This window comes from Sarcophilus harrisii, chromosome 5, assembly GCF_902635505.1.
Source record: "Sarcophilus harrisii chromosome 5, mSarHar1.11, whole genome shotgun sequence".
NCBI lineage: Eukaryota > Metazoa > Chordata > Mammalia > Dasyuromorphia > Dasyuridae > Sarcophilus > Sarcophilus harrisii.
This window is the reverse complement of record NC_045430.1, coordinates 66,581,461-66,606,622: the sequence shown is the minus strand read 5'-3', so window position 1 is coordinate 66,606,622 and position 25,162 is coordinate 66,581,461. Positions and strand designations below refer to the sequence as shown.

At 32.6% G+C, this 25,162-nt stretch overlaps 1 protein-coding gene across 2 annotated transcripts in view; it reads left to right on the top strand.

Annotated features, from left to right (window-relative positions):
- Nucleotides 1-25,162, top strand: part of ARID2 (AT-rich interaction domain 2) — a 203,508-nt gene that overhangs the window by 134,336 nt on the left and 44,010 nt on the right. For both annotated transcript variants that reach the window (XM_031940372.1, XM_031940371.1), the window contains 6 exons: nucleotides 10,758-10,824; nucleotides 10,914-11,164; nucleotides 11,533-11,629; nucleotides 11,715-11,924; nucleotides 14,916-15,083; nucleotides 19,951-20,032. In XM_031940372.1, the coding sequence (XP_031796232.1) occupies nucleotides 10,758-10,824; nucleotides 10,914-11,164; nucleotides 11,533-11,629; nucleotides 11,715-11,924; nucleotides 14,916-15,083; nucleotides 19,951-20,032 (875 nt within the window). The remainder of the gene's footprint in view (nucleotides 1-10,757; nucleotides 10,825-10,913; nucleotides 11,165-11,532; nucleotides 11,630-11,714; nucleotides 11,925-14,915; nucleotides 15,084-19,950; nucleotides 20,033-25,162) is intronic.

Genomic DNA, 25,162 nt, shown 5'->3' with positions numbered 1-25,162 from the left:
GAAATGTATTATGGAATCAACAAGTCAAGAATAAAAATATTACTGAAGACAATGAGACCTTAGTTGAATATATAAAAGGCATGAGTTTATAGTGTTCCAGTGAGGAGACTTTTTTTAGCAACAGTTTGAAGGCCAAAAGAAAAGTAGATAACAGATGATAGGGGTGGCTTAGATTTAAGGATTTAAATAGTAGAAATCCCCAAGTTCAAATAAAACTTGTTGTGGTTAAGGTTTTGTGATTTTGCAGATGAACTAAGTTCAAGAATATGCAGTCTGACATTATATTTAATTATATGCACCGGAAAAATTTAACTGAATGAAGAATGATTATTATCCAACCTATGATATGTAGTTGGATAATAATTATATGCTTATAGTACTAGTTTACAAGTACATATATGTCTTGGCAGACTATGCAGACAAACAATAAACTATGCCCAGAAAGAATAGAAGGAAAAAGCAAGTAGGACCAGTTGAAAGTGGGAAACGTCCTAGTGCTTTAACTCCTCCTAGCTTCTCACGGAAACAAAGCCATCTTTTTAATGCTAGTCACTCAAATGGTGATGAAGAGATGCCAGTGGGTGTGAGTAGGTATGATATTACCAACAAAGATTTCCCCAAACTGTATGTATGAATAGAAGAAAAGTTCAGAAAGAGATCTGAGGCATATTCCACAAAATGTCATGAAATCTAGAGCAGGAAGCCCAACATATATAGGCCCCCACAATAAAGAATTTATGGAGGTACTTAAGTATTTGCCTTTTAGACTGAGAAGGATGAGATATGCTTCATTTAAAGTATTACTGAGTTGTGATATGATCTTACCATGTTAATGAGATCACAGATGCACGGATGCATGGTGTAGTAATGGGGGCCAAGCAAGGTATGCTTATGCTATTGAGTGATTGAACTATGAGAATAATGGGAAATCATTAGAGTTGAGTTGTTCAGATGAAGTGAATAGGAAATTTGAATATATAAATAAATCACTGAGGACAATAGTAAGAAATGAGTGAAAAGTTAAAAACCAGTAAAGAGAAAATGAAATTTATGTATTGTCAATGTATCAACGAAGATGGGAAGTATTGGGATAAATGAATTTAATGAATAGTTAAAAAGATTGAGTGAACAAAAATGGCAAATAATATTGAACTCTAGCTCTTTTACTTAAGAGGAACAGGAAGAAACTCCACTGGAAAAAATATTCTGAGCAAAGGGAATGTGGTGGTGTTTTTGTTTGTTTACTTAGGTAATAGTGATTGCTTTCTAACTACATAGTTACTAATAACACATTATTCCAGGACCTTTTTCAAAAAAACCTGATTTAATAGAATAAAGGAAGATTTTTTTTAAAGACAGTCATCATTCATGTAAACATTTGTTCAATTTTTACAATGTAAAAAGCTAGGCTTTGATAGAAATACAAATTCAAATGCAGTTGGATCCTAATTTTAGAGTATTTACTGTATAATGGAGGCATATATACTGAGATTTTAAAAATAAGATGTAAGAAATGCATACTACTACTAATAATAATAGCTAACATTTGAGTACCTATTCTGTGTTAGGATTTGGGAATACAGAGACCAAAAAAAAACAAAAACAAAAAAGGGGCAGCTAGGTGGTACAGTGGATAGAGCACCAGCCCTGAAATAGAGCACTAGGACCTGAGTTCAAATCTAGTCTCAGACATTTAACATTTCTTAGCTGTGTGACCCTCGGCAAGTCACTTAATCCCAATTGAGTTAGCCAAAAACAAAACAAAACCCTTGTCTTTAAGAATTTTATTCTACTGGAGATATGTGATATTTAAATCAAAAAGTATATAAAAGAAAATTAAACAGAAAACGTTCATGATAGGAAGTGAGAATTGAGTTGATGGAAACTTAGGATGACAATGATGAGAAGAGAATATATTTTAAAATGTAGGCATAAGAGTGTTAAGTTTGAGGAATTTAGGTCTGCTTGAGTAGAATACATAGAGGAACAATAAGAAATATATTTTCAAAGGAGTTCTCATTTGCTTTTAACAATCCTGTGATGTAGGTACTATATAATCCTCATTTTACAGGTGAGGAAATTGAGACTTAAGAGCAAGTAAAATGACCTCATTTCCATGTAACTCGATTTAGGCAGGATTCACAATCAAAATTCAAAATATATCTTAATCCCACAGTCACTGCTTTTCCCACTATTCTACACTGTCTTTATATACAAGAAATTTAGTGTTTTGTGAGGATTCAGTGAGACATCTTTTACTTTGACTCTTGGCAATGTTATCAATTCTCTTAATTATCATTACTGTGTGGCAACTTCAAATTTTATTCCTTTAATTCCAAACTCTTTTACAATTCCATTTCCTATCTTCCAACATCTAGATATCCTAGGGAAACCTACAACTCACAGAATCACAAAATTGAAAGGGACCTCTCAGAAATCATCTAGCTTTACTGTTTTGAACAAAAATTCCCCATACAACATCCCTAGCAATTTGCCACTTAGACTCTTCCACTTTTGGAAACTATACTTTCAATATTAATGTCTCTCTCTTCAGTGTTCACACATTATACCATAGAATCAAGTGGAAAAGTTTTCTAAGCCTTCTACATGATGATAAAATAGTTGAAGACAGTTGCTTTATCTCCCTCATGTCTTTCTTCAGGATAAACCTCAATTATTCCGTCAAGCCATCCCTGTATGCCAGTCCTTAAACCATCCTGTTCTCTTTCCTTTGGATATGCTGTAATTTAATACACTCTCTACAATATGCTTCCCAGAACTGAACACATGGAATGTTTTTATTGCTTGATCTGGAGCAAGTATGATGGCACTGTCTTCTGTTGCTTCTGTTAATGCAATCTGTGGATATTTTTAATTTTTTGGGTCCATGTCACAAATTATATTCAGCTTTTCCACCAAAAATTCTACATTATCAGTCCTAAGTTAGTTTTGCTATGTCAGGATGTCATGTATCCTTTGTATTTGATTCTTGAAAAAACCCAAATGTATTATTTTAAATTTCCCCATAAAATTTCATCATATTAACTTTTGCTCATTCTATTCTGTCAAGTCATTTTTGAAAACTGATTCTTTTTTTTTTTTTAATTATAAACTACATTTATGAAATTTTTAAAACTTAATAAGATTCTTCAAATTAAATCAACTTTGGCATTGAATAACTTTGATGTGAAGGTAAGCATGGAGAACATGGCAACAAATCTCTTAGAAAATAAATACAAATTGAGGACATAAAATTAGAGACCAAAGACTTATGAATACTTCTGAAACCTCGTGACTACATACCAGTTGTTTGTTTGTTTGTTTTCAAGATATGAGAAGAAAGCACTGTAGCAATCACCAAAAGACATGGAAAATGAAATTAGTTCTTAAAAGAAAAAATAATCAAATGACTTTACAATTTTAACAGTCATTAACAATCTTTGTGTATTTAATTCATCAAAGAAAGATTAAAAATTAGAATGGAGGGTAAATTTAAAATGAGGAAAAGTATTTAGCATAATTAAAGAATTTTCAAAGGGATCTATTTGAACAAGTTGTTGATTCAAAAAGTTGAGATATGGAGAAAAACTTTAAAGGAGTTTCACCGATAGAAAACAGTAATCACAAAGAGGAGGCTTTGTGATTTTTAGCTGGAAGACTGTTAAAATCAGCAGGTATTTTTAAGCACTGGGGATGTGAAGACAAAAATGAACACTTTCTGGCAGAGTTTAAATTTTATTGTGGAAAACAACATATTTAGATATATTTATAAAAATGAACAAATTTTGGGGTGGGAAGATACTAGCATTAGAAGCAGGAAAAGGTCTTATGTAGGAGGTGGTATTTGAGCTGAGTTTTGAAGGAAGGTAGAAATTTTAAGAGTCAGAAGTGGCAAAATAGGGTTATTGGAGTTAGGGTCAGAGGCAGCAGCAGGGAAATGGAATATCCATGGTTGAGCAGCAAACATGGACTAAAAAGTGAGTAAGGAATGTACTATTAATATACCTGGAAAGGCCTCCCAAGAGCTAGATTATAAAAGGTTTAATTTTATTTTAAAAGTCTTTTTTATTTCACCCATTTTTACCAGTGTATCTCTCTCCTCCCTATCTCTTCAAGAAACAAAGAGACTGGAAGTGGGGATGAGGAAATCTCTTATAAATGTCAAAGGGAAGTCATTTTGTTTACAGAAGTTACAGCAGCAATTAAGTAGAAAAGAATGGGCATAATAGCCAAGTAAATATAGAAGTAATCTGGGCTTGTGTGACAACACAATTTAAAAAGATTTCAAGGATTGGTTAGCAAAATATTTGAAAGAAAAGAAGATTCCTAGAGAGTAGAAATCTGTAAGGATATTGTTGTCTGTGCATTGGGAACATCTTGGATGAAAGCATATAAAGGCCGGCAGTATATAGAGCCAGGGGAAAGCGTTCTGGCTCCATGTTGTCAGGTAAGTTATTAATCCTCTCTGCATCTGACTTAATATTGTAAAATGTTGATTGAACTTGATGGCTCTTGAAATCCCTAACAGTTCTGAATTATTACATTTGAGAATGATCCTGTGATTTCTCAGGGTTATGTATTGTTGATCTTTAAAAATGCATTTATTTGATAGAATAAAATGTAGTCTTAATGGCTTTCATCCTTTTAGTTAAGATTTTGTGACATGGTCTTGGAAATCACTTTTTTTAGGTGGTTTGTAAAATATTGATATCAAGCAAAATGTAAAATTAAAAAAAAAAATTAGTCAGCAAGCATCTATCAAGAGTCCACTGCATTATGTACTGGAGATACAAAGACAAAAAAAGTGAAGCAATCTCTCTTCCTGGTATTATATTCTATTGAGGAGACCACATGTTCTGATAAAAGTATGTATCGAGTTAAAAAACAAAAGTATCAGGGTACTTAGGGAGGTGATACTACCACTTTGGATCAGGAAAAGTTGGTGCTTGCAGAGGATGATAGATTCTGAAAGATAAAATTGAGGGGTGACTATATTCCAGATGTGGGTCAGTGTTAGGATATGGAGAAGGTAGGTGGAGTACTCTATATGAAGAAAAGCAAGAAGCCAGTTTTTCCTGGACTGTGGAGTATAGGAAGGATGATAATGATGTAAAATGTGTATTAATGTCATGAAAGATGTAATATGAAGAATATAAGTGACATATTCCCTGTTGATTCTGAAATTCTCCACTAGAATAAATGACATAATATCAATTAATTGCATCTTGCCCTGAAACACTACAAAACCTCCTTAATGAAATCTTCAGTCAAATGAAACAATGGAAAAATAAATCAAAACAAAAATTTTATGTTGATCATGTAACATCCTTCTGAATCAGTGACCTATTGAGTTAGTTTTTCTGTGGGTATGCATATGAATGATTGACAATCAATCAATGAGCTATACTGATAATTGAGTAGAATCATTATTTTAAGTTCCTACTTTGTGTCGGCACCATTTTAGGCCTTAAAGTACAAAGACAAAAATGAAAGGGTTCCTGCCCTCAAGGAGTTTAAATTCCCTTGAGGGAGAAATAGATACATGGGTAGATCAAGAAAGATGAATTTGTTGTTGTTTTTGGTGTTTTTTTGGAGGTTAAAGCACTGGTAGGTGGCTGGAAATGAAAAAAAGAAATTATGTATATAAAGTGGTTCATGGCCTGAATCTTCAAAAAAAACTAGTAATTCTAAGAATTGGGAGAAAAGAATGCATCTTGGGCCCAGAGGATAGCGAGGGTAAAGGAACAGTGATTGTAGATAGAGCATTATGGATAGCAGAGTTGTCCAGTGTGCCAATATAACATAGAGTCCCAGAGTAATGTGTAAGTTGAAAGGATAGATTGAGCCCTGATTGGGAAGGGCTTTAAATGCCCAACAGGAGCTTTTATTTTGTCGTGGGAACAATAAAGATCCTCTGGAATTTATTGAATAGGAAAAAAGATTTGGTCAGACTTACACTCTGACAGCTGTGTGAAGAAGGGATTAGAGAGGGATGAAACAAGGCGAGGAGTTCAATTAAAATTGGCAACTGGACAGAGAATAAGGGCCCAAACTAAGGTGGTAAGTGAGTGGATAGACATCAACAGCTAGAGAAGGTTGTGGAGATAAATAGATTCATCAACTAACTGGATAGGTGGGATAAGATTGAGAATAAAAAGTCTAAAATGACACAGAATATGAGCCTGGATGAGTAAAAATGAGTGGTTCCCTTGATAGAAATGGGAACATTTTGAGAGATAACATATAGTCTTACTGTATATAGTATGGCTTAAATTTCAGGAAAACCTGGGTTTTCTTCCTACCTCTTTACACATACTGTGTTACCTGTGTTCAAGTCACTTCAGCTTCAAGGCAACTCTCTTAAAATCCCTAATATAGAGAACAATTCTCTGAATTTTTCCAGTTCTCCAATCTCTGAATTAGTAAGTTTCCTCATCTAAACTAATTTCTCTAAAATAATGAAATCATACGCCCCTTTCCCACCCACCCTGATGTATCCTGAACAGGGAAAGTCAGAAGGGAAGTGGGTATCAAAGGGAAAGTTAATGTGTACTTATTTGGACATGCTGTATTTGAGACATACATTGGAAATGTCTAGTAATAGGTGGCAGTTTAGGGAGGACTGGAGCTCAGAACTAGGACTGGATTTGAGATTTATCTATGTAGAGTTAATTATTTCACAGACAGATGATAAAGGGAAGAGATCAGAGCCTGGACCAGAGCAGACACAATTATTGGAGCATGATATGGATGATGACCCAACACAGCTATCTAAGAGAAAGTCATAGGTAGGAGAAGCAAGAGAGAAGCATGACATGATGACTCAAAGAAGGCAAAGGGGAGGTAGTGATCAGCAGTGTCATGTTTCAGAGAAGTCTGCAGCTTGTGCTTGTGTATTGGACTAAGGCTTCCATCCCTGTGACATTAGGTTCTGATAAGCATTTTACTGTATCTAGTACAGACTTATCATACTCCTTTTTTCTCATTTCTCCTCACCAAACTGTAGCTCAGAGAATAGTAATCAGATCAACATTGCTGTTCCTAACAAGAACTTCTCTGTTAATTGCATTGTCCAATCATTATTCTTTCTATAAAATATTTCTCCCTTCCCATCGCTCTTCAGTGTTGTTTCTCCTCCTGGAATCTTTGAAGACAGAGACAGCTTTATTTCAGTTTGTATACCCAGTGCTTAGTAAGTTCTTGGCAAGTTGCTTAACAATTTTTCATTTGATATGAGATTTGAATTACATTTGAGAAATTGTACAGAATAGAAAAAAAAATAAAGGAGATGCTCCAGCTTATTTGCTGCAAGATTCACACTGGTTAAGAAAGTATGGATAGATTATTGCTATACCTGTGAAAAGATATATCCATGTGTATGACTTCATAAGAATAAATTTCTTTTCAACATCAAATAAAAAGAGTAATTCTTTCTTTATAGTTCTTTATATAACAAATTCTGTTTTCTTTTTGAGGTGATGGAATAGAATCACAACTTTAGAATGGAAAGGGATTCAGAGACCATTTTATCCAACTCTTGCCCCTAAAAGGGTCCTTTCTACAATAGATATGACAATTGTTTGTCCATCCTTTACATAGATAGTTTCAAGAGGGAGTATCTGCTATCTTCTAAATCAACAGCAATTTTTTAAGTGCTTGCTGTGTGGTAGACCTGGTGCTAAATGCTAAAGATACAAAAATAGAATTAAAAAGGTGCTTACATTTTAAAAATGATTTTCCCCAGTTACAGTTGTAAAGACAATTTTTAACATTAATTTTTCCCCAATTACTTATAAAGACAATTCTAACATCAATTTCTTTAAAAATTGAGCTCTAAATTTTCTTGTGTGTGTCTCTGTTTCAAATGTCTTTTCTCATAAACAACATAGTGTAGCATTCTTTGTTTTTGTGGGGTTTTGTTTGTAAGGCAATAGTGGTTAAGTGGCTTACCCAGCATCATACAATTAGTAAGTGTCAAGTGTCTGAGATTAGATTTGACTACTGACTTCAGATCAGTGTTTTATTCAGTGCAGAACCTGGCTACCCAGGTTCTTGTTTTTAATCTTCTCTGCAACCTGCTTTCATTATGGGGTACATTCATCCCATTTATACGCACACTTATGATTACTAACTGTATTTCCCTATCTTGTTTTTTACTCTGATTATACTTTTTCTCTCTCCTTGCAACCTTTTCTTCCTTATCATTGTAGATTTTTTAAATTACTATTTTGCCCTCTAGGATTCAGGGTAATTTTTTTTTTTGTTTGTTTTTATAATTTCTTGAAGGGTGCTATCCAATCTCTTTTTTGATCATGGTTTTTAGGTAGTCCAATAATTCTCAAATTCTCTCCCCATATCTGTTTTCCAATGAGGTATTTTATATTTTTTTCTGTTTTTTCATTGTTCTGATTTTGTTTGATTTATTCTTGATGTCTCAATCATTAGCGTCTACTTGCCCAGGTCTAATTTTTAAGGAATTATTTTCCTCATTGAGCATTTGTGACGTGTTTTTCTTTTGACAAATTCTACTTTTTTTTGGTTAGTTTTTATACATCTTTTGATATTTTTTGTACTCTGTTTAGCAAGTTTTCAATCCTTTTTTCATGATTCTTTTGCATCTCTCTTATTTATTTTCCCAATTTTTCTTCTACCTCTCTTATGTGATTTTTAAAATCCCTTTTGACTTCTTCCAGGAGGCATTCTGAGATTTGACACCAATTCATATTTTTCTTTCAAGCTTTGCTTGTAAGTGTTTTGCTATTTTTCTTTTCTTCAAATGAGATTTTATTTTGATTTCTTTGTCACCATAGTAGCTTTATATGGCATGGGCTTTTAAAACTTTGTATTTTGCTCCCTCACTACCATATTTTGTGATTTTCAAACTTAAATTCTGCTCCTGGGGTATAAGGGACACTGTCCAAACTTCTTGTGCCAGGGCTGGAGCCTGATCACTGATAAGTTGCATTCCAGTGTTGGTGGTTCACCTGCATAACTGGGATTATCCAGTCTTGCTACACCTGGTACACGGTAGCCTCTGGACCAGATGATTTCGGTGGTTGTGTGTGGTGCCCCGCAAGCATCCTCCGGCCTCACAGTTGGCCAGCTGTGCCCATTGGTGCTAGAGATCTCCAAGTGGCTTGTATGGGCACTGTGCCAGTTGTGAGATGTGTTCTCTTTTTACCCAAGTGAGGCACACCATTACTGCAGTTCTTCTCTGTTTTTTTGGGCTGGGAAATTGTTGTACCTCATTTTTGTGTGGGTTCTGCCACTCTGGAATGTACTTTGAGATGTGATTTAAAGTTGTTTGGAGGGAAGCTGGGAAGAGCTCAGGCTTTTGCTTCATTATCTTATCTTCATCTCTAGAATTTCGTTGCTAAGATCCTCTGGACTCTTCTAAGCTGACTTCTGGAGCAAAGTGTTGGGAAAATTGTTTTCCCAAGATTCCTTTTTGTTTTTTAAACCACTGAAACTATTTCTTCCTTACTGATTAATATCATATGTAGTATATAATTTTGCCTTAGTTGTTTTCTACACTTTTTTATAAATTATAATTTAAGTCAAGACAAATAATTATTCCCTCTTTAGCTTTTGGTAGAGAAAGATCTCCAGCTGATGTTCAGATAATTGGAGCTCCACTTTTTTTTAATATCATGGCTTTGTGCAATCAATAATTGTGATCAGTTTCCTGAATATTCATCTGTTTCCTATTTCTGACCAAGTGGTCTATGAGGTTCTCTAGTGTAATTACCACTCTATTTCTTCCTCCATTAATCATTAACCAAATGCTTTTTGTAATGATTCCCACTCTAGTTCCTGGATTTTCTTATTTAAATATATCTTCTAAATGTAAGATGCTATTGTAATTTTATCCAATTTACCTGTGTTGTTTCTTTTGAATATAATTAAATTAAAAGATGTTTGCAATGTTTTATCACTGACACCTGTATACATCATATTGGCTAAAACTCAGTGATTCTATTTTAATCCAATTATTAGTATATCAGATAATATTCATTTGTATACTTTATATCATATATTTCTTATATCTTTTCAGTTGGAAAAGAAGTTTGAAATAGCAGGATAATTTATTACTCTTTATACTAAAAGGACTGCATTCTAATGATATTTGTACAAAATAATATTTAAACCTTAAAAACATTGCTTTAGAAAATGATTATATGTTACTGTTAAATTGTTGGTATTTGCTGATTTGAAAAATATTGATATAGATATATGTAAAAATTCTAAATTGAAGTATTTCTTTAAAGTCATCTCTGCTAGTATATATTAAACTGAAGAAAAACAACAAGCAACAATTTTATAGAACATAAAGTATATTTTCATTTTAAACAAAAATCATTTATCGATTCTGTAGAATTGCAGAATTTCAGAGTAGAAGATTCATTTGTTTTGTAATTCTTAATCTAGTCTTACCTATTTTTCACTAGTTGTGATATATAATGGATAGGCATATAAATGATTTCATAGAAAGCAAAGGTCTAAGTTCTTTGAGATCATTTGTGTATTTAAGGTACAAAAATTATGCTTCAGAAAAATTATTACATCCATTTCAGCAATAGAAAACAAAGCTGTTTTTTTTTTTTTTTAACAATCTTAGAATCAGATTAAGTAGGACTTGACCTATTTACTGTAATGAAATTTGTGAATGCTCTATAGTAATAAATTAGTTGTATCATTGATTTTCAAGAAATAATCACACTTTAGAAGTTAAAAATAATTTTAAAATCTCTTTTCAGTTTTGGAAAGATATTGTAGATGATAATGAAGTACGAGATCTCATTTCTGACAAAAACAAATCTCAAGGTGAGTTAACAAATGTCAAATGATTAAATATTTTTTTCTTTAATCAGTAGGAAAATTTATTTCTAAAATTAATATCTTTGTTGTCACAGAAAATACATCTGGAGAATGGATTTGGGAATCTTTATTTCATCCACCTCGCAAGCTGGGCATTAATGATATTGAAGGACAGCGAGTACTTCAGATAGCAGTGATTTTGCGAAATCTTTCCTTTGAGGAGGGCAATGTTAAACTTTTGGCAGCTAATCGTACTTGTCTTCGTTTCTTATTACTTTCTGCTCATAGTCATTTTATTTCTTTAAGGCAATTGGGACTTGATACATTAGGAAATATTGCAGCAGAGGTAAGTACTATCAGAATGAAGGAAAAACATTTTTTCTTTATAACATTGTTGATTCTAAACTTTTACCTTTATCAATATATGATTTAAATTAAATGTATTATTTTCCTTGCTTAAAATTCAGGAAGGAAAGGCAGGAGGTTTTGAAATAGAATCAAAAATTTTGGTTTTAGAATTTTACAAAAAAAGAAAGAAGTTAAACTCATGATATTTAAGAATATGATGTTTCCATTTTAACAATTATACATTTCAGTACCACCACTTAACAAATTTTGAGCATTTTTTTACCTTTATTTTGAATAATAGACTTTAGATAAGATGTAGAACAAAGAACATGTTATTTACTTGAAAGTTTTTTTGTTTTTTTCCAGCTTCTTTTGGATCCTGTTGATTTCAAAACTACTCATCTAATGTTTCATACTGTTACAAAATGTTTAATGTCAAGAGATAGATTTTTAAAAATGAGAGGTAAATATCTATATACATACCTAGCCCATCTTTTACAATCAGAAAATCACTTCTCGTTTATTAAAAATATTTACGTATTTTTCAGGCATGGAAATTTTGGGAAATCTTTGCAAAGCAGAAGATAATGGTGTTTTAATCTGTGAATATGTTGATCAGGAATCTTATAAAGAGATCATTTGTCATCTCACTTTGCCTGATGTACTACTTGTAATTTCAACTCTTGAGGTGCTATATATGCTCACAGAAATGGGAGATGTTGCTTGTACAAAAATTGCAAAAGTGGAAAAAAGCATAGGTAAGATTGAACCTGGAGCACTCTAGTGAGTTCCTTTTTTTTGCATAAGAATATTTATCTTGGCAAAAATACTAAGAAAGTCATATTACTTTGGGCTTAATTTTGGGGGGAGGAAGAGGCATATTAATCTTTAGAGACCTCTTTCTATTGCTGCAATTTTAACTGAGATATGCTGAAACTGTGATACATACAGAAATGGTAAGTATCATAGCTTCTACACAGCGTTCACCTTCCAGAAAGTTGGGGAATTGGCAGCAAAATAACTTTTCCTTTTTTTTTTTTTTTTTTTTTTTAATAGTTTGGTTACTGAACATGGATTTAAAATTGATAATTATCTTCCAGCAAATCTTAATACTCTATTTATAGGAAGTCAAAGTCAAAAAAAAAAAAAGAGGGGGACATATTATACATATATATATATATATCACAGTACGGAATGGAGGAGGAAAAAAGCAACAAACTAGAATAAGTTGGGAATGATTGAAAAAAAAAGTGGTAAATAGTTTTTAGTAATGAACTACTATTGTTGCTTTTAAAAATGAATATGACTAATTCATTGAAGAACAGAATATTTTCTGAACTGATAAGAAGTGAAGTAAGCAAAACCAATAGAACAATATATACAAGTAGAGTAACGTAAATGAAACAATATTTTTGACAGTAAAGTTAGAAAATTAAGAAAGCTGAGTACATTCAATCAATTTGCTGATCAATTTTATCTGTTTTTCTTTGTTATGAGGAATGTTTCAGTGTGGGTGCCTGTTAGGGAAGGTGGGAGAAAATACATTGGGAAATAATTGCTATAAAATTTTTTGACAACTTAAAAAATATTGACTATCCCTCTCTGTTTAGGAAAAGGAGAGATCATGTTTTGATTTACAAATTCATGTTATCCATCCTTACCTGGATCCTCACTGTGGCTGAGAAGTTCTTCTATTTTCCCTTTTAAATCTTTCCCTTCCTGAAGCTCCTCATGGCCTTTCCCTGGCCCTTCTCAGCTCAGGACCTTGCTTCTTACTCAAAAAACTGGACTCATTCAGTGTAAATGCCTCTTCTCTGCACCTACTGTCATGTGTCCTGCTAATGTGTCCTTTCCTCCAGTCTCTAACAGAGCAGTGTCCCTTAGCCTTGTCAAGACTGACCTCCCAGATGTGTGCACTTACCCTCATCCCCTCACTCCTTCTCCAGCAGCTGGCATGCACCCTCTCCCTTATCCATCTCATCCAACTAGTGCTTTTCTTCCTCCCTTCAGACATAAAAAGCTCTTCCAAAATTGAAAAACTGCTCCCAGACACCGCCTTTTCACTGTGAAACTTCTTGAAAAAGTTGCTCCCTCTTCTCTCCTAACCTATTCTTCAGGCCTTTTAAATCAGGTTTATTCCTCTTTCACTCAGCTGCATCCCCCTACAAAATTGCCAAATTGCTTTTTTTGTAGTCTTTAGTTTTCTTGGTCTATTTCTTTCATTTGGTGGCACAGGGCATAGAATGCTCAGCTGGGATTCAGGAATATCTGAGTTCTAATTGGCATTCAGACAGTTACCAGCAAGTAACTCTGGGCAAACAACTTACCCTCTGCCTCAGTTTCCACATCTGTAAATGAGGATGAAGAATTCACCTTCCTCCTGTAGTTGTGAGGATAAAATGGGATCATTTTTGAAAAGCATTTTGCAAATCTCAAAGCATTACATAAATGTTACTACTTGTTACTGTTGCTGCTGTTGCCCCCACCTCCAAATATTCCCTCTGTGTTTTTATGACATTGCTCTGTGATTTGAACCCCCTCCTTCTCATTTTTTTTTGTTTACCAATTCAATATCTTTGTCACACTTCCTAATTTTCCAGATTTTCAGAGAAACCACTTTTATTCTAGTTTCCTAGGTTTGTAATCTTGGAAATCTCCTAGACTCCTTCCTTTTCTTCACTTGTTACATCCATGCTTTCTCTCTCCTGACCCCCTCTCGCCATTAAACAGCTGTCTTCTTCATTCAGGCCCTGCTCACCTTTCACCCACATGATTGCAACAGTCTCCTAGCATTCTTGCTTTGTCTCACCCCTCCAGTCCATCCTTTATACTGCTATCAAATTCATTTTCTTTATTCACAGATAGGACCATGTAACTTACCTACTCAGCCAGTTTCAGTGGCCACACATACACACACACACATGTGGATAGACACATAAAATAATAGAAATGTTCCTGCTTATCAACAAATAGTCTTACATAACCCGGCCCAGCCTATTTTTTCTAGTCTCATGGGACATTTATTCCTCCTCCCACACTCTCTGATCAAGCCAAACTGGACTTGTTAGTTGATGGTGTTCCTTATTCATGACATTCCTCCTCCTGTCTCTTTGCCTGAGAGCTAGATACCTCCCTGGTCCTGGTATTCCTAGTACCTCCACCTTACAGAGTCCCTTTCTTCCTATGAGAAGTAGTTCAGTTGCTGTCTTGTGCATGAAAGTTTCCTGATTCCTTTAATTGATATTGCCCTTCCTCCCAAACTACTCTATATTGAGTGACTTTCTGTAACTCTCCATATTAACTCTGAATCTATTCTGAATATATATTTTAATGAATATCACACCCTTGCACTACCCCCAAACCCATTAGAATATAAACTTAATGGTGATTCGTCCGTTCTTTTGTTTCTAGCTTTTGGCACATAATAAGTACTTAAATACTTATTGATTGAATGAGTCTATAATCCAGGAAGCAAAATAGTATGGTAGAAACTGTGCTAATTTTGGAATTAGAAGGCATGAGTTATACTCATTACTACAACACTAATAGCCATGTGACTGTGGAAAAGCTATTTAGCTTACCTGAGACTTCATTTTCTCATCTATAAAGAGCATAGTAGTACTATCTTTGTCACTTGTGAGAATCCTTTTTAAACTATGGTACTTAAAATTCAGAATGTGCAGTCTATGTGTTTTTGAAAATTAAAATATATCACAAATGTAATCTTTGTTTTTATTTTAATGTTTCAGATATGTTAGTATGTCTAGTTTCCATGGACATCCAGATGTTTGGACCTGAAGCACTAACTGCAGTAAAACTTGTTGAACATCAAAGCTCTAACCACCAAGTTTTATCAGAAATTAGGCCACAGGCAGTAGAACATGTTCAATCCCAGAACCATGTAGCAGCTGTCCCAGGTATTTATTTTAAATAAAAGTTGCTTTTTTATATAATATTTACTTCGGTACTTCAAGAAAATTTGATTTTATCAGTTATTACTTTGATCAGTGTTCATCATGAATACCTCTATGTCTTAGTGTAGACTATGATTTTCTGACTATTTTAAAAAAATTTAATACTTCCTGACCAATCCTCCAGCGATATAGCTCTCTTTACTCCTGTAGCCTAAGTTTCAGATGACAAATTACAATCCTTCATTAGGTTCATTCTTTAAATTAATCTTCCTTTGAGGTTTACCTTCATGTCTTTTACATTAACATTTTCTAAGAGTTAAATTTTTTTCATGAAAATTATAAAAATATCAATAGAACTAATTAAAAATCTTGATTTACAAATCTGATTTAAAAATCAAATTTTCTAAATGTTCAGATTGAACATTGAACAAAAAATTCAGATGAAGAGTTTTAATTAGACTAAAGCAAGAGAACCCAGCAGGAACTTTGTTTGATAAACCCTTAGAACACTAACTATTAGGGCAAGTTATCTCTTTTCAATAAGAACAGATGGGAAAACTTATAAAAGAACCACTTTTATAAGTGGGTTTATATCAGAATTAAAACTATACCACAGTAATCTCTAAAGGGATATATGACCTAAATGTAAAGGTCATATTATTAAAAAACAATGACAGGAGAATGGAAGTTTTTACTTTTCATAAGTGTGGTTGGAGGGATAAATCAGAATTAATAAAAATCACAATAAAAGCAATCATAAAAGATAAAATGGGCAATTTTGATTACATGAAATTTTAATTTGTATGTATTGGATATAGGCACTGTGCCTATCATATGAAGAAAAATGTCAACTGGGAAAAAAATTCTCTGGAAATAATCTGATATGTGAGATGAATAAAGAACGGACCCAAATTTTTAAGACTTAATATTCAGTTTTGAAAGAAAAATGTAAAGAACAACTATGAAAGAATATTCCAAATACTTATTTATAAGAAAAATGAAAACTAAGTCAACTCTGAGATTTAACCTGTTGATGAATTGATCCACTTCTTCTTATGAACATTAGAGAATTATGTAAGAAAAAAATCATTGGATTATTCATATCCTTTTATTCAGATAACAAAAAACAATACTTAGCATTTACATAATATTTTAAAGTTTCCAAATTACTTTACAAATGTTATCTTATGCTCAAAAAAAAAAAACATGGGAGATAGGTGATATATTATTAACATCCCCATTTTACAGATGAGGAAACTGGAGCTCATAGAGAGGGATAACGTGACTTTCCAAAGGTCACACAGCTAGTGAATGATGAGACTGTCTTTGAACACAGGTCCTCCTGATTTTGTTCTCAAACTACTCTATTACTCTTAACTACTTTTCTACCTCTGCTAGCTATCAAACTACTACTGGACATAAAACCAGTAATATCCAGAAGAAAGATTCTCATATATAACAAAATATTTAGAGTGGCAATCTTTGTGATATGTACCCATCAATTTGGGAGTCCATGAACAATGGCTAGTCTGTAAAGGCAATGGAATATTATTATATTGTAAGAAATGGTGTCTGTAAAGAATAAAATGAAACCTGGGGTGATTGTGTGAATGAATGTAAAGAAATTGTAACCAAAAGAAACAAAACAAAATGTCTGTAAGAATATAGATAACAACACTGTTAAGTAGTGCAGAGATCAAATCAATTGCAGAGGCTAATCATAGTCCCAGAGAGGTTAGGGAAAATCATATATCCCTCGTCTCAGTTGAGAGGTAGGGGGACTAAATATGTGGAATGGTGCAGGTTGTTTTGTCAGATTTGCTTTGTTATTTGGATTTGCTTTTTTTAAAAAATGAGGATTGGAAAAGGCTTATTTGTTAAAATGATTCTGATATAATGAAAAGGCATAAATAAAAATTATTAACGTAAAAAAAGATAAATGAAAGAAATATAAAAATTGTTTCAACACCAGAAAAGTGAAAATATAGTATAATAAACTTATTTTCTAATTTATTTCTTCAAATTATAAATTATATAGAATTTATTTTATTGGTTATATCATAAATGTATTTATTTATATTATCATAGCATTAATATTTGTTACTTGTATTTTATCATAGGTATCTTGTTTTTCCTCTTCCAGATCTCTAGTTTCAGTTAGTGGTTTTAAATTTTTTTTCTTGTTTTTACAATTATTTTGACTAACTTTGTGAAGGTCAACAAACTATACGTAGCTAAACATAGTTTGTCAAATCCTGGTCCAGCATGTTAGTATAATAGCCTGGACCATATTTGCTATTAGTATTTTTCATAAGTTTCTAATCTCAAAATTAAATCCATCCTAGCATAGTGGCTGCCTTTTAGTCTGACTTGCTGTTTATTTGTATGCCCATATGTAACTGCTTTTGGAAGAGTAAATATTGAAATAATGCTTTTTATACTTTTATACTATAGAAGCAAAGAATATCAAAAATTTCCCACTGACTAGATCCCTCAAATGTTTTTTAAAAGGCCAAGGTTTAAATATGAACTATTTTACTCAGTCCTTTGATTGAAAGGGAATCAGCATTTATTAAGCGCATATGTATCAGGTTCTGTGCTAAGTATCTTATATCTTATTTGATATCACAACAACTCTGTAAGAAGGTGTTGTTATCCTCTTTTACAGAAAACTGTAGGCAAATAAGAGATTGTTACATGCCAAGACCCATACAGCTAATAAGTGCCTAAGGTTGGATTTAAACTCAGTCTCCAGGGTTAGTCTTCTATATACACTGTACCATTTGGTTACCTTGAGCAGAACATATTAACTTTAATTGGATAGGATTGAGACTCATGACATTTTCTACGGATATTTTAAGTTTTTAATCTTCATTTTGTTGTTAGAATGTTGACATTTGTGTTAGAATTGTGACATTAGAAAGGTTTTTATACCTTTTTTTTTTTTAATAAAGAACCTGCTTTGTACTGATAGGATATAAAAAGAGTATCAACTTTTGGACTTGGAGTAAAAAGACCAAGGTCCTAACCCTGTTCCTGCCATTTACCTAGTCATGTAACTGGGCAGGACACATAAAACTATTTTTTTCTTCTATAAAATGAGTATATATGTTATGTGTATCACACAAGGTTGTGGAGATCAAATCGAATGTGAATGTCTTCTCTGTGTGTGTACTTACATGTATGTATATATAAATATATACATACACAGATATAGATTTACATTAAAAAGGAATAAATGAAGCTGGTTTCTTATTTTACAAGATAACTTCTTGAGTTGTATAAATTATTCCTCATGTTGTATAATGAGAAATTGGAATATAAAGAGTTTGGGATTTACCAAGGATATTGTATATCACTGATAGAAATAAAAGTAAAACTATAGAAACAAGAAAAACTTAATTTTCCAGAAAGTTAATAGTTCTTTTTCTTATTGTTTTGGAGCACTTCTTTCTTTTGGTTTTAATTTGTCCTAAAGTTGTGTTTGCTTTTTTGTTTTATTTTGTTTTGTTTTTCTTCAAAGTTTAAATTTGCTTTCTCATAGAGGTTATATTCTTTTAGGGTTTCTAATTCTGTTTTCTTCTAATAGTGAGAGTTTTTAACGTGTTCAATTTAGTTTTTAATTTACTAGCATCTTAAGTAGTTTAAAAAAATTCCTACTCCTGATTTATCATCATTTAGAGGCAACAGAGGTTAATCCAAGCACTGATAGACTTCCAAATTGGAAAGGTCAGTGGTAGATGTATTGATTTTTATCTGATAATCAGACTAGCTAAGTTTCTGGAGATTCATCAGTATAGGGTTAGTAAATATGACTTAAAAAACAAATGTTTTGTTTTCCACAGTAATTCATTACATAATCTACACAATACGTTATGGTAGGAATGCTGTCTCCAGTGCTAAAGGGAATTGTCCATGTGAATGAAATCATAGATCAGTTCTGAAATTGGTCAATTATGATGACATAAGTTTCAGATATTGACAATACATGTAGAACTCAGATTTGGACATATGAAATAAGAAACCCCCAGTTTTGGGAAGAATTTTTTTAGCAAAAAAGATTTGGACATAGGAAATCTTTTTCCTATAATTCTGTTATTATAAAAGATTGAGAGAAAATTTCAGTCATGAGAGTGATTCCACTTGAAATCTACTTGGGGGTCAAAAAATTGCTTGATGGGTTTTTCCTAAATCTGAAATTTGCAGATCATTTAGGTATGTAAATGTATCTTCTAACAAGCTTTACAAAAATTCCTTTGGTTGGTGGGTGGTGGGGGGTGGGGGTGGGGGGTGGGGAGGTGGTGTGTGTGTAAAGTCTTTACAAAGTAACAAATAGTTAAAATTCCATTGCAGAATGGTAAGGTGATTTCTTTCTTTACTTACAAAAGTATTAAATTTCATAAACTATATTTCTTCTAAGAAAAAAAAGGATAACACTTTTTTTTAAAGATGATAACATTTGGTATGAAGCCCTTAAATAGAAAGGCTGTTAAATATTTGGGTCAGATTTGTCTGTCTGTATTTAGAAACCTACTTTGTTCTTCATAAATATGGGACTGTTGGTAAATCAAAAACAAAATTTTGTGCTAAATTACAATTTGATCTTATATTTAGAACACAATCTATTTAAAAAATTTTAGCCTCTGGAGTTAAATCCTGTGACATAAGAAATAAATGTTTATTTATTGAATTAGATCTTAAAAGAAACTTAGTAAGGTGGCTTCTTGTGTATACAGAGAAAAGCTAAAAGATTCTGATTTTTATTTTGTTCAGTTAGTGTGTTATTTGTTGAATCATAATTCATTTGATGATTTTTATTTACGTAGTAAATCTTAATTATGTAGCTAATGTATTGTTTCTTTTTCTGTAGCTTCCAGAGCAGTTGTAGCACAGCATGTTGCTCCACCACCAGGAATAGTGGAAATAGATAGTGAGAAGTTTGCTTGTCAGTGGTAAGTGGTGTGGCTCTCTTAAAGCTATTTTCTTAGAAAGACAAAAGCAAAAAGAAATGTAATAATCTGCCATTCAGATTATTTCATCCTGAATTGTTTCTTTACTAGAAAAAGAGTAAAATTTGGAGAAAAAAAGGTTATGTGATATGTGACTTGTATTGAAGTTAATTTGATGGAATATTGCTCAATCTTTATTATTAAGATCTTTGACTAGAATTTTTTTCCTATAAAAATATAATGGATCCATTTTGTTTCTATTGAGATTTAGTTTTCTAGTAAAATATTCCATTTGATCTACAGGCAAATAGAAGTTACAAAATTCGAGAGTCAGTTTTCCTGGGCAGGTAGGAGACTTTCCCTTGAAGATACTATGGTATAATTGAGAAGAAGGCTGGGTGAAAGCTTGAGTTTGTAATCTGGCTCTACCACTTAATATTTTTGTCAGATGATTTGAGGCAAGACACCTAGTCTTTCTGGGCTTCAGTTTTCTCATTGTAAACTAAGAGAGTGAGACTATGTGACCACTCCCTTCCAGTTTTAAATCTATGATTCCGTGAATCTTGTTTTTTGAAAAAATAAAATAAAAAATAGGTTTTACAAAATATTATTTCTTGTAAGAGAATTGACATTTATTGCTCAGAATTTCCACATTTTTCTTTTTTGTGAATAACATGAAGGAAGAACCTAACAAAACTATACATTAGCAATATATTGTTCAGTTTCTAATAATGACTTTCTGTTAAGGACTTTAAAACACAATAGTGTACAATTCATGTAATATTTTGTGATTAGTATTTTAAAATAATATTTTACTTAAAAGAATGTGTGGAAGTAAAGACATGTCATACCAGCTAGACTTAATATACATTTTAATTAAGACAATTGATCCATAATGCAAAAATTCAATTTTAAAAAATAATGTAGGACTTGTGAAAACATATTGCTCACATTCTCAATAGTTTATTTCAAGGCTTGCTTAATTTCCCAGATTTTAGTTTTATCTACTTTGTATTACATGACTCCTAAGCCACTAGTTTTAATATAAGTTAAAGCATGGTCTTTGACAGATAAATGATTGATTAAAAATCTGTACTGATAATGTATCACATTAAAGCCAAATGTACTAACATCTAGCGTTGTTTAGCACTGCATAACTTATGAGGCAAGGAGTTATATCTTACTGTATACTCTATAGTTTCAACATTTTTCTTTCCATATATATTTAAATACATGATAATATGTTAAACAATTATTAGCTTTTGGGGAAAGATTTATAAATGAATTGGACTATAGTTTTGTAAACCTTGTTCTTTGTCATCAAGTATCTTCCAGAATTTGTTTTTTCTTTTGCCTTTCTCTTCATTTTACTTTTCTTGATTCTTCTTGACTCCATCTTTCTTACTTCTTATGATGATTTCTATCTCATATGGTTACCACAGTAACTTCTTTCTCCAAAGATGGAAAGATTGTCTTTTTAGTTACTGACATATATGAGCTACATATTTCACCATCAGGAAGTATTTTTATCCTATTCCAAATAGTCTCAATTATACAATCTAGTGCTTCTGGTTAGAGTTCATATCCAGCCCCCCATTTCTACTTAACAATTATCCATATTCTCCTTCCATTCTAAAGCATCCCTATTTTTTATTATCTTGACCTTTATAGGGGAGGCTAGATGAGAAAAGAAAAATATCATTCGTTCTTATCCTGCATCAGGCAAAAATGCTTTGTCAATATTTCATGTTTTGGATCAACCACTTAGCAATATTAATAATGAGACATATTTACTTAATACTTAAAGTTTACAAATTCTTTACTAACATTATTATTTTGACTCACAACAGATTTGTGAGGGAAGTACGAGTATTAAATTCCCATTTTGCAGATGAGAAATAGGAGACTTATTAAGTGACTTGTCCATGGTTACACACTGCTAGTAAGGTAGGATTTGAAACCAAATATTCCTGATTCCAAATCCAGTACTCTCACCCACTGTTAAACTTTTCCTTTCAAGGAAGGAATCACCTTTTTTAGGGGTGCCACTCACTATGTAAGCATATCAAAAGTTTTATTATGGAATGAGATAACTTATGTATTTAAAAACTCTGAAATGCTATATAAATACTAGTTATTATGATAATAATGATGTTATTTCCATCCTGTCAGTTACCTTAACTCAACTAGGCCCTCTGCTAGACATTCTCCTTCTCCTCTCAGAATCTTTGAGCTTCTGCTGAACTCTGATATTGTCCATCATCAGTATCAAATTCAGATAAAAATGAAGCCCCATTAAACCATACACAAGGAGCTATGCTGGATAAATATTGACTTAATTTTTAAAATGCAATGTTATCTTTGTTTTAATGTATTTTTAAAAAATTGTTAAATATTTCTCATTTACATTTTAATCAGGTTCAGCCAGAACTTAATTTTATGGGCCTCAACTGGCCCACATTCAAAGAGGGTGCCTCTGGTCCACACAGACTTCAAACCACAAAGCAATTGAGTATGTTAAAAGTACTAGGCTCTTCACAAACTAGGTTGTCCGGTAGATTTTACTCAGTCTTCAGTGTACAACTGATGTTTATGTTATACTCTCCTAGGTATGCATGTTCATCACTTTGGGAACCAGGGCACCTAAATATTCCTTCAGTTGACCCTACGTATTTATGAGAACTAAAGATAGTATAGTGCAGCTAGATGGCACATTCTAAATGAAAAATATTCACTTTCCTGAGTTCAACTCTGGCCTTATACACTCAATTCACTATGTGACTCTGAGCAAGTCACTTGATTCTGTTTGCCTCAATTTCTTTATCTATAAAATGAAGCTAGAGAAGAAAATGCCAAAGCATTCTAGTATCTATTTCTCTCTCTTTAAATTGTGGTTCTCATTATTTTGGAAAGATTTCATTTTTTTTTTAATTAAAGCTTTTTCTTTTCAAAACATATGCAAGGATAATTTTTCAATATTAACCCTTGCAAAATCTTGTGTTCCAATTCCCCTCTCCCTCTTCTCTTACCCCTCCTCTAGATGGCAAGTAATCCAGTGTAGGTTAAATATGGTAAAAATAAATGCATACATATTTATGTAATTATTCTGTTGCACAAGAAAAATCAAATCAAGGGAAAAAATGAGAAAAAAATAAAATGCAAGCAAACAACAAAATGAGTGAAATTGTATGCTGTGATTCACACTCGATTCCCACAGTCTTCTCTCTGGGTGTAGATGGCCCTCTTCATCACAAAGTGATCATTGGAACTGGTCTGAATTATCTCGTTGAAAAAAGCCATGAGCATTCCAGTATCTTTGCTAAGAAAGTCCCAAATGGGGTCATGAAGAGTTGGACAGAAGTGGACAATGACTGAATAATAGAAATAGTGTACTTCATAAAATTTGCAACAAATGGTTCATTGTTCATTTCTCTTACATGTTAAGACCAATAAATCCTGAATGTGGGTATTGATTAGAGGTTCCCATATCATAACATCACAGTTAGAAAAGATAGGTGATGGGAAAGTGGACTTTCTGAGGGAACTGCCTTTTATATAAATGATCCCTGAAGCAGAATAGCTAGGCCATCTTCTAGAAGTGTTTGGCCATGAGATAGACTTTCCTACTTTAAAGGGACAACTGTAAGTTTCATTGATTTTTGTTTGTAATCTGTTATGTAGTCATCACAAGCCCCTATCCCTTTATACCTGGGAATAAACCCAAACTTCACCTTGATAAATGGCTACTTTCTCACTCTGACCCTCATGACATAAATAAATGTCTTATTCTTTTTAAGTCACAGAGATAGAAAGGCAGGTATTCTATTTCCTGCGGGGGTGGGAGGGGAGAGGGGAGTCCAGATTTTCCTATTTACTTGTATATCAACACTAGAAAGATTTGTTCACAAAAGGGGAAATTGTGCACAATTTGAATGTGCAGCTAGGATAACAATATATTTAAGAATATTTTTCATTAGACCAGCTCATCTCAAAGGCTGAATTGATCAAAGTGTACATTCTGTTATTACTTCAACTTTATCATCCTACCCACTTACAAATGATCAATTTTCAAAGGAGTTACTCAAATTATCTTTCTTCTTGCCATAAGTCATTAATATGACTCTTTTACATAGTTTTTAAGTATTTTTTCAGCCAGTGATGATGATGATGATGATGATTGAAATGATAATATATTTGGATAGTCTGATAGTAATTCATAATCTTGAGGTCATTTTTATTTTACCATTACTTTAGCAGAACTCATAGAGGTTGGTAGGAACTCCCCATTTTATAGATTACAATATTCTAGCTTCATAATCCTCTAATAGTTGACAGAAAAAAAGACTTATTTTTGAACAAATCATAGTTATTTTTCCTTAATAAAGTTTTTGCCAGATGTGTTTTTCTCTCAAGCTCTTACAAGTTTCTTCTTTTTACTTGTGAGATCTAACAAGTTCTTTTTAATATCTTAACATGTCTATTCCTTTTTTTTTTTTTTAAGGAAAATTTTATTCATTTATTTATTGGGATTTAATTTTTTTATTATATAGCTTTTAATTTACAAGATATATGCATGGGTAATTTTTCAGCATTGACAATTGCAAAACCTTTTGTTCCAACTTTTCCCCTCTTTCCCTCCACCCCCTCCCCCATATGGCAGGTTGAACACCACATGTTAAATATGTTAAAGTATAAGTCAAATACAATACATGTATACATGCCCGTACAGTTATTTTGTTGTACAAAAAGAATTGGACTTTGAAATAGTGTACAATCAGCCTGTGAAGGAAATCAAAAATGTAGGTGGACAAAAATAGAGGGATTGGGAATTCTATGTAATGGTTCATAGTCATCTCCCAGAGTTCTTTCGCTGGGTATAGCTGGTTCAATTCATTACTGCTCTATTGGAACTGATTTGGTTCATCTCATTGTTGAAGAGGGTCACGTCTATCAGAATTGATCATCATATAGTATTGTTGTTGAAGTATATAATGATCTCCTGGTCCTGCTCATTTCACTCAGCATTAGTTCATGTAAGTCACTTCAGGCCTTTCTGAAATCATCCTGTTGGTCATTTCTTACAGAGCAATAATATTCCATAATATTCATATGCCACAATTTATTCAGCCATTC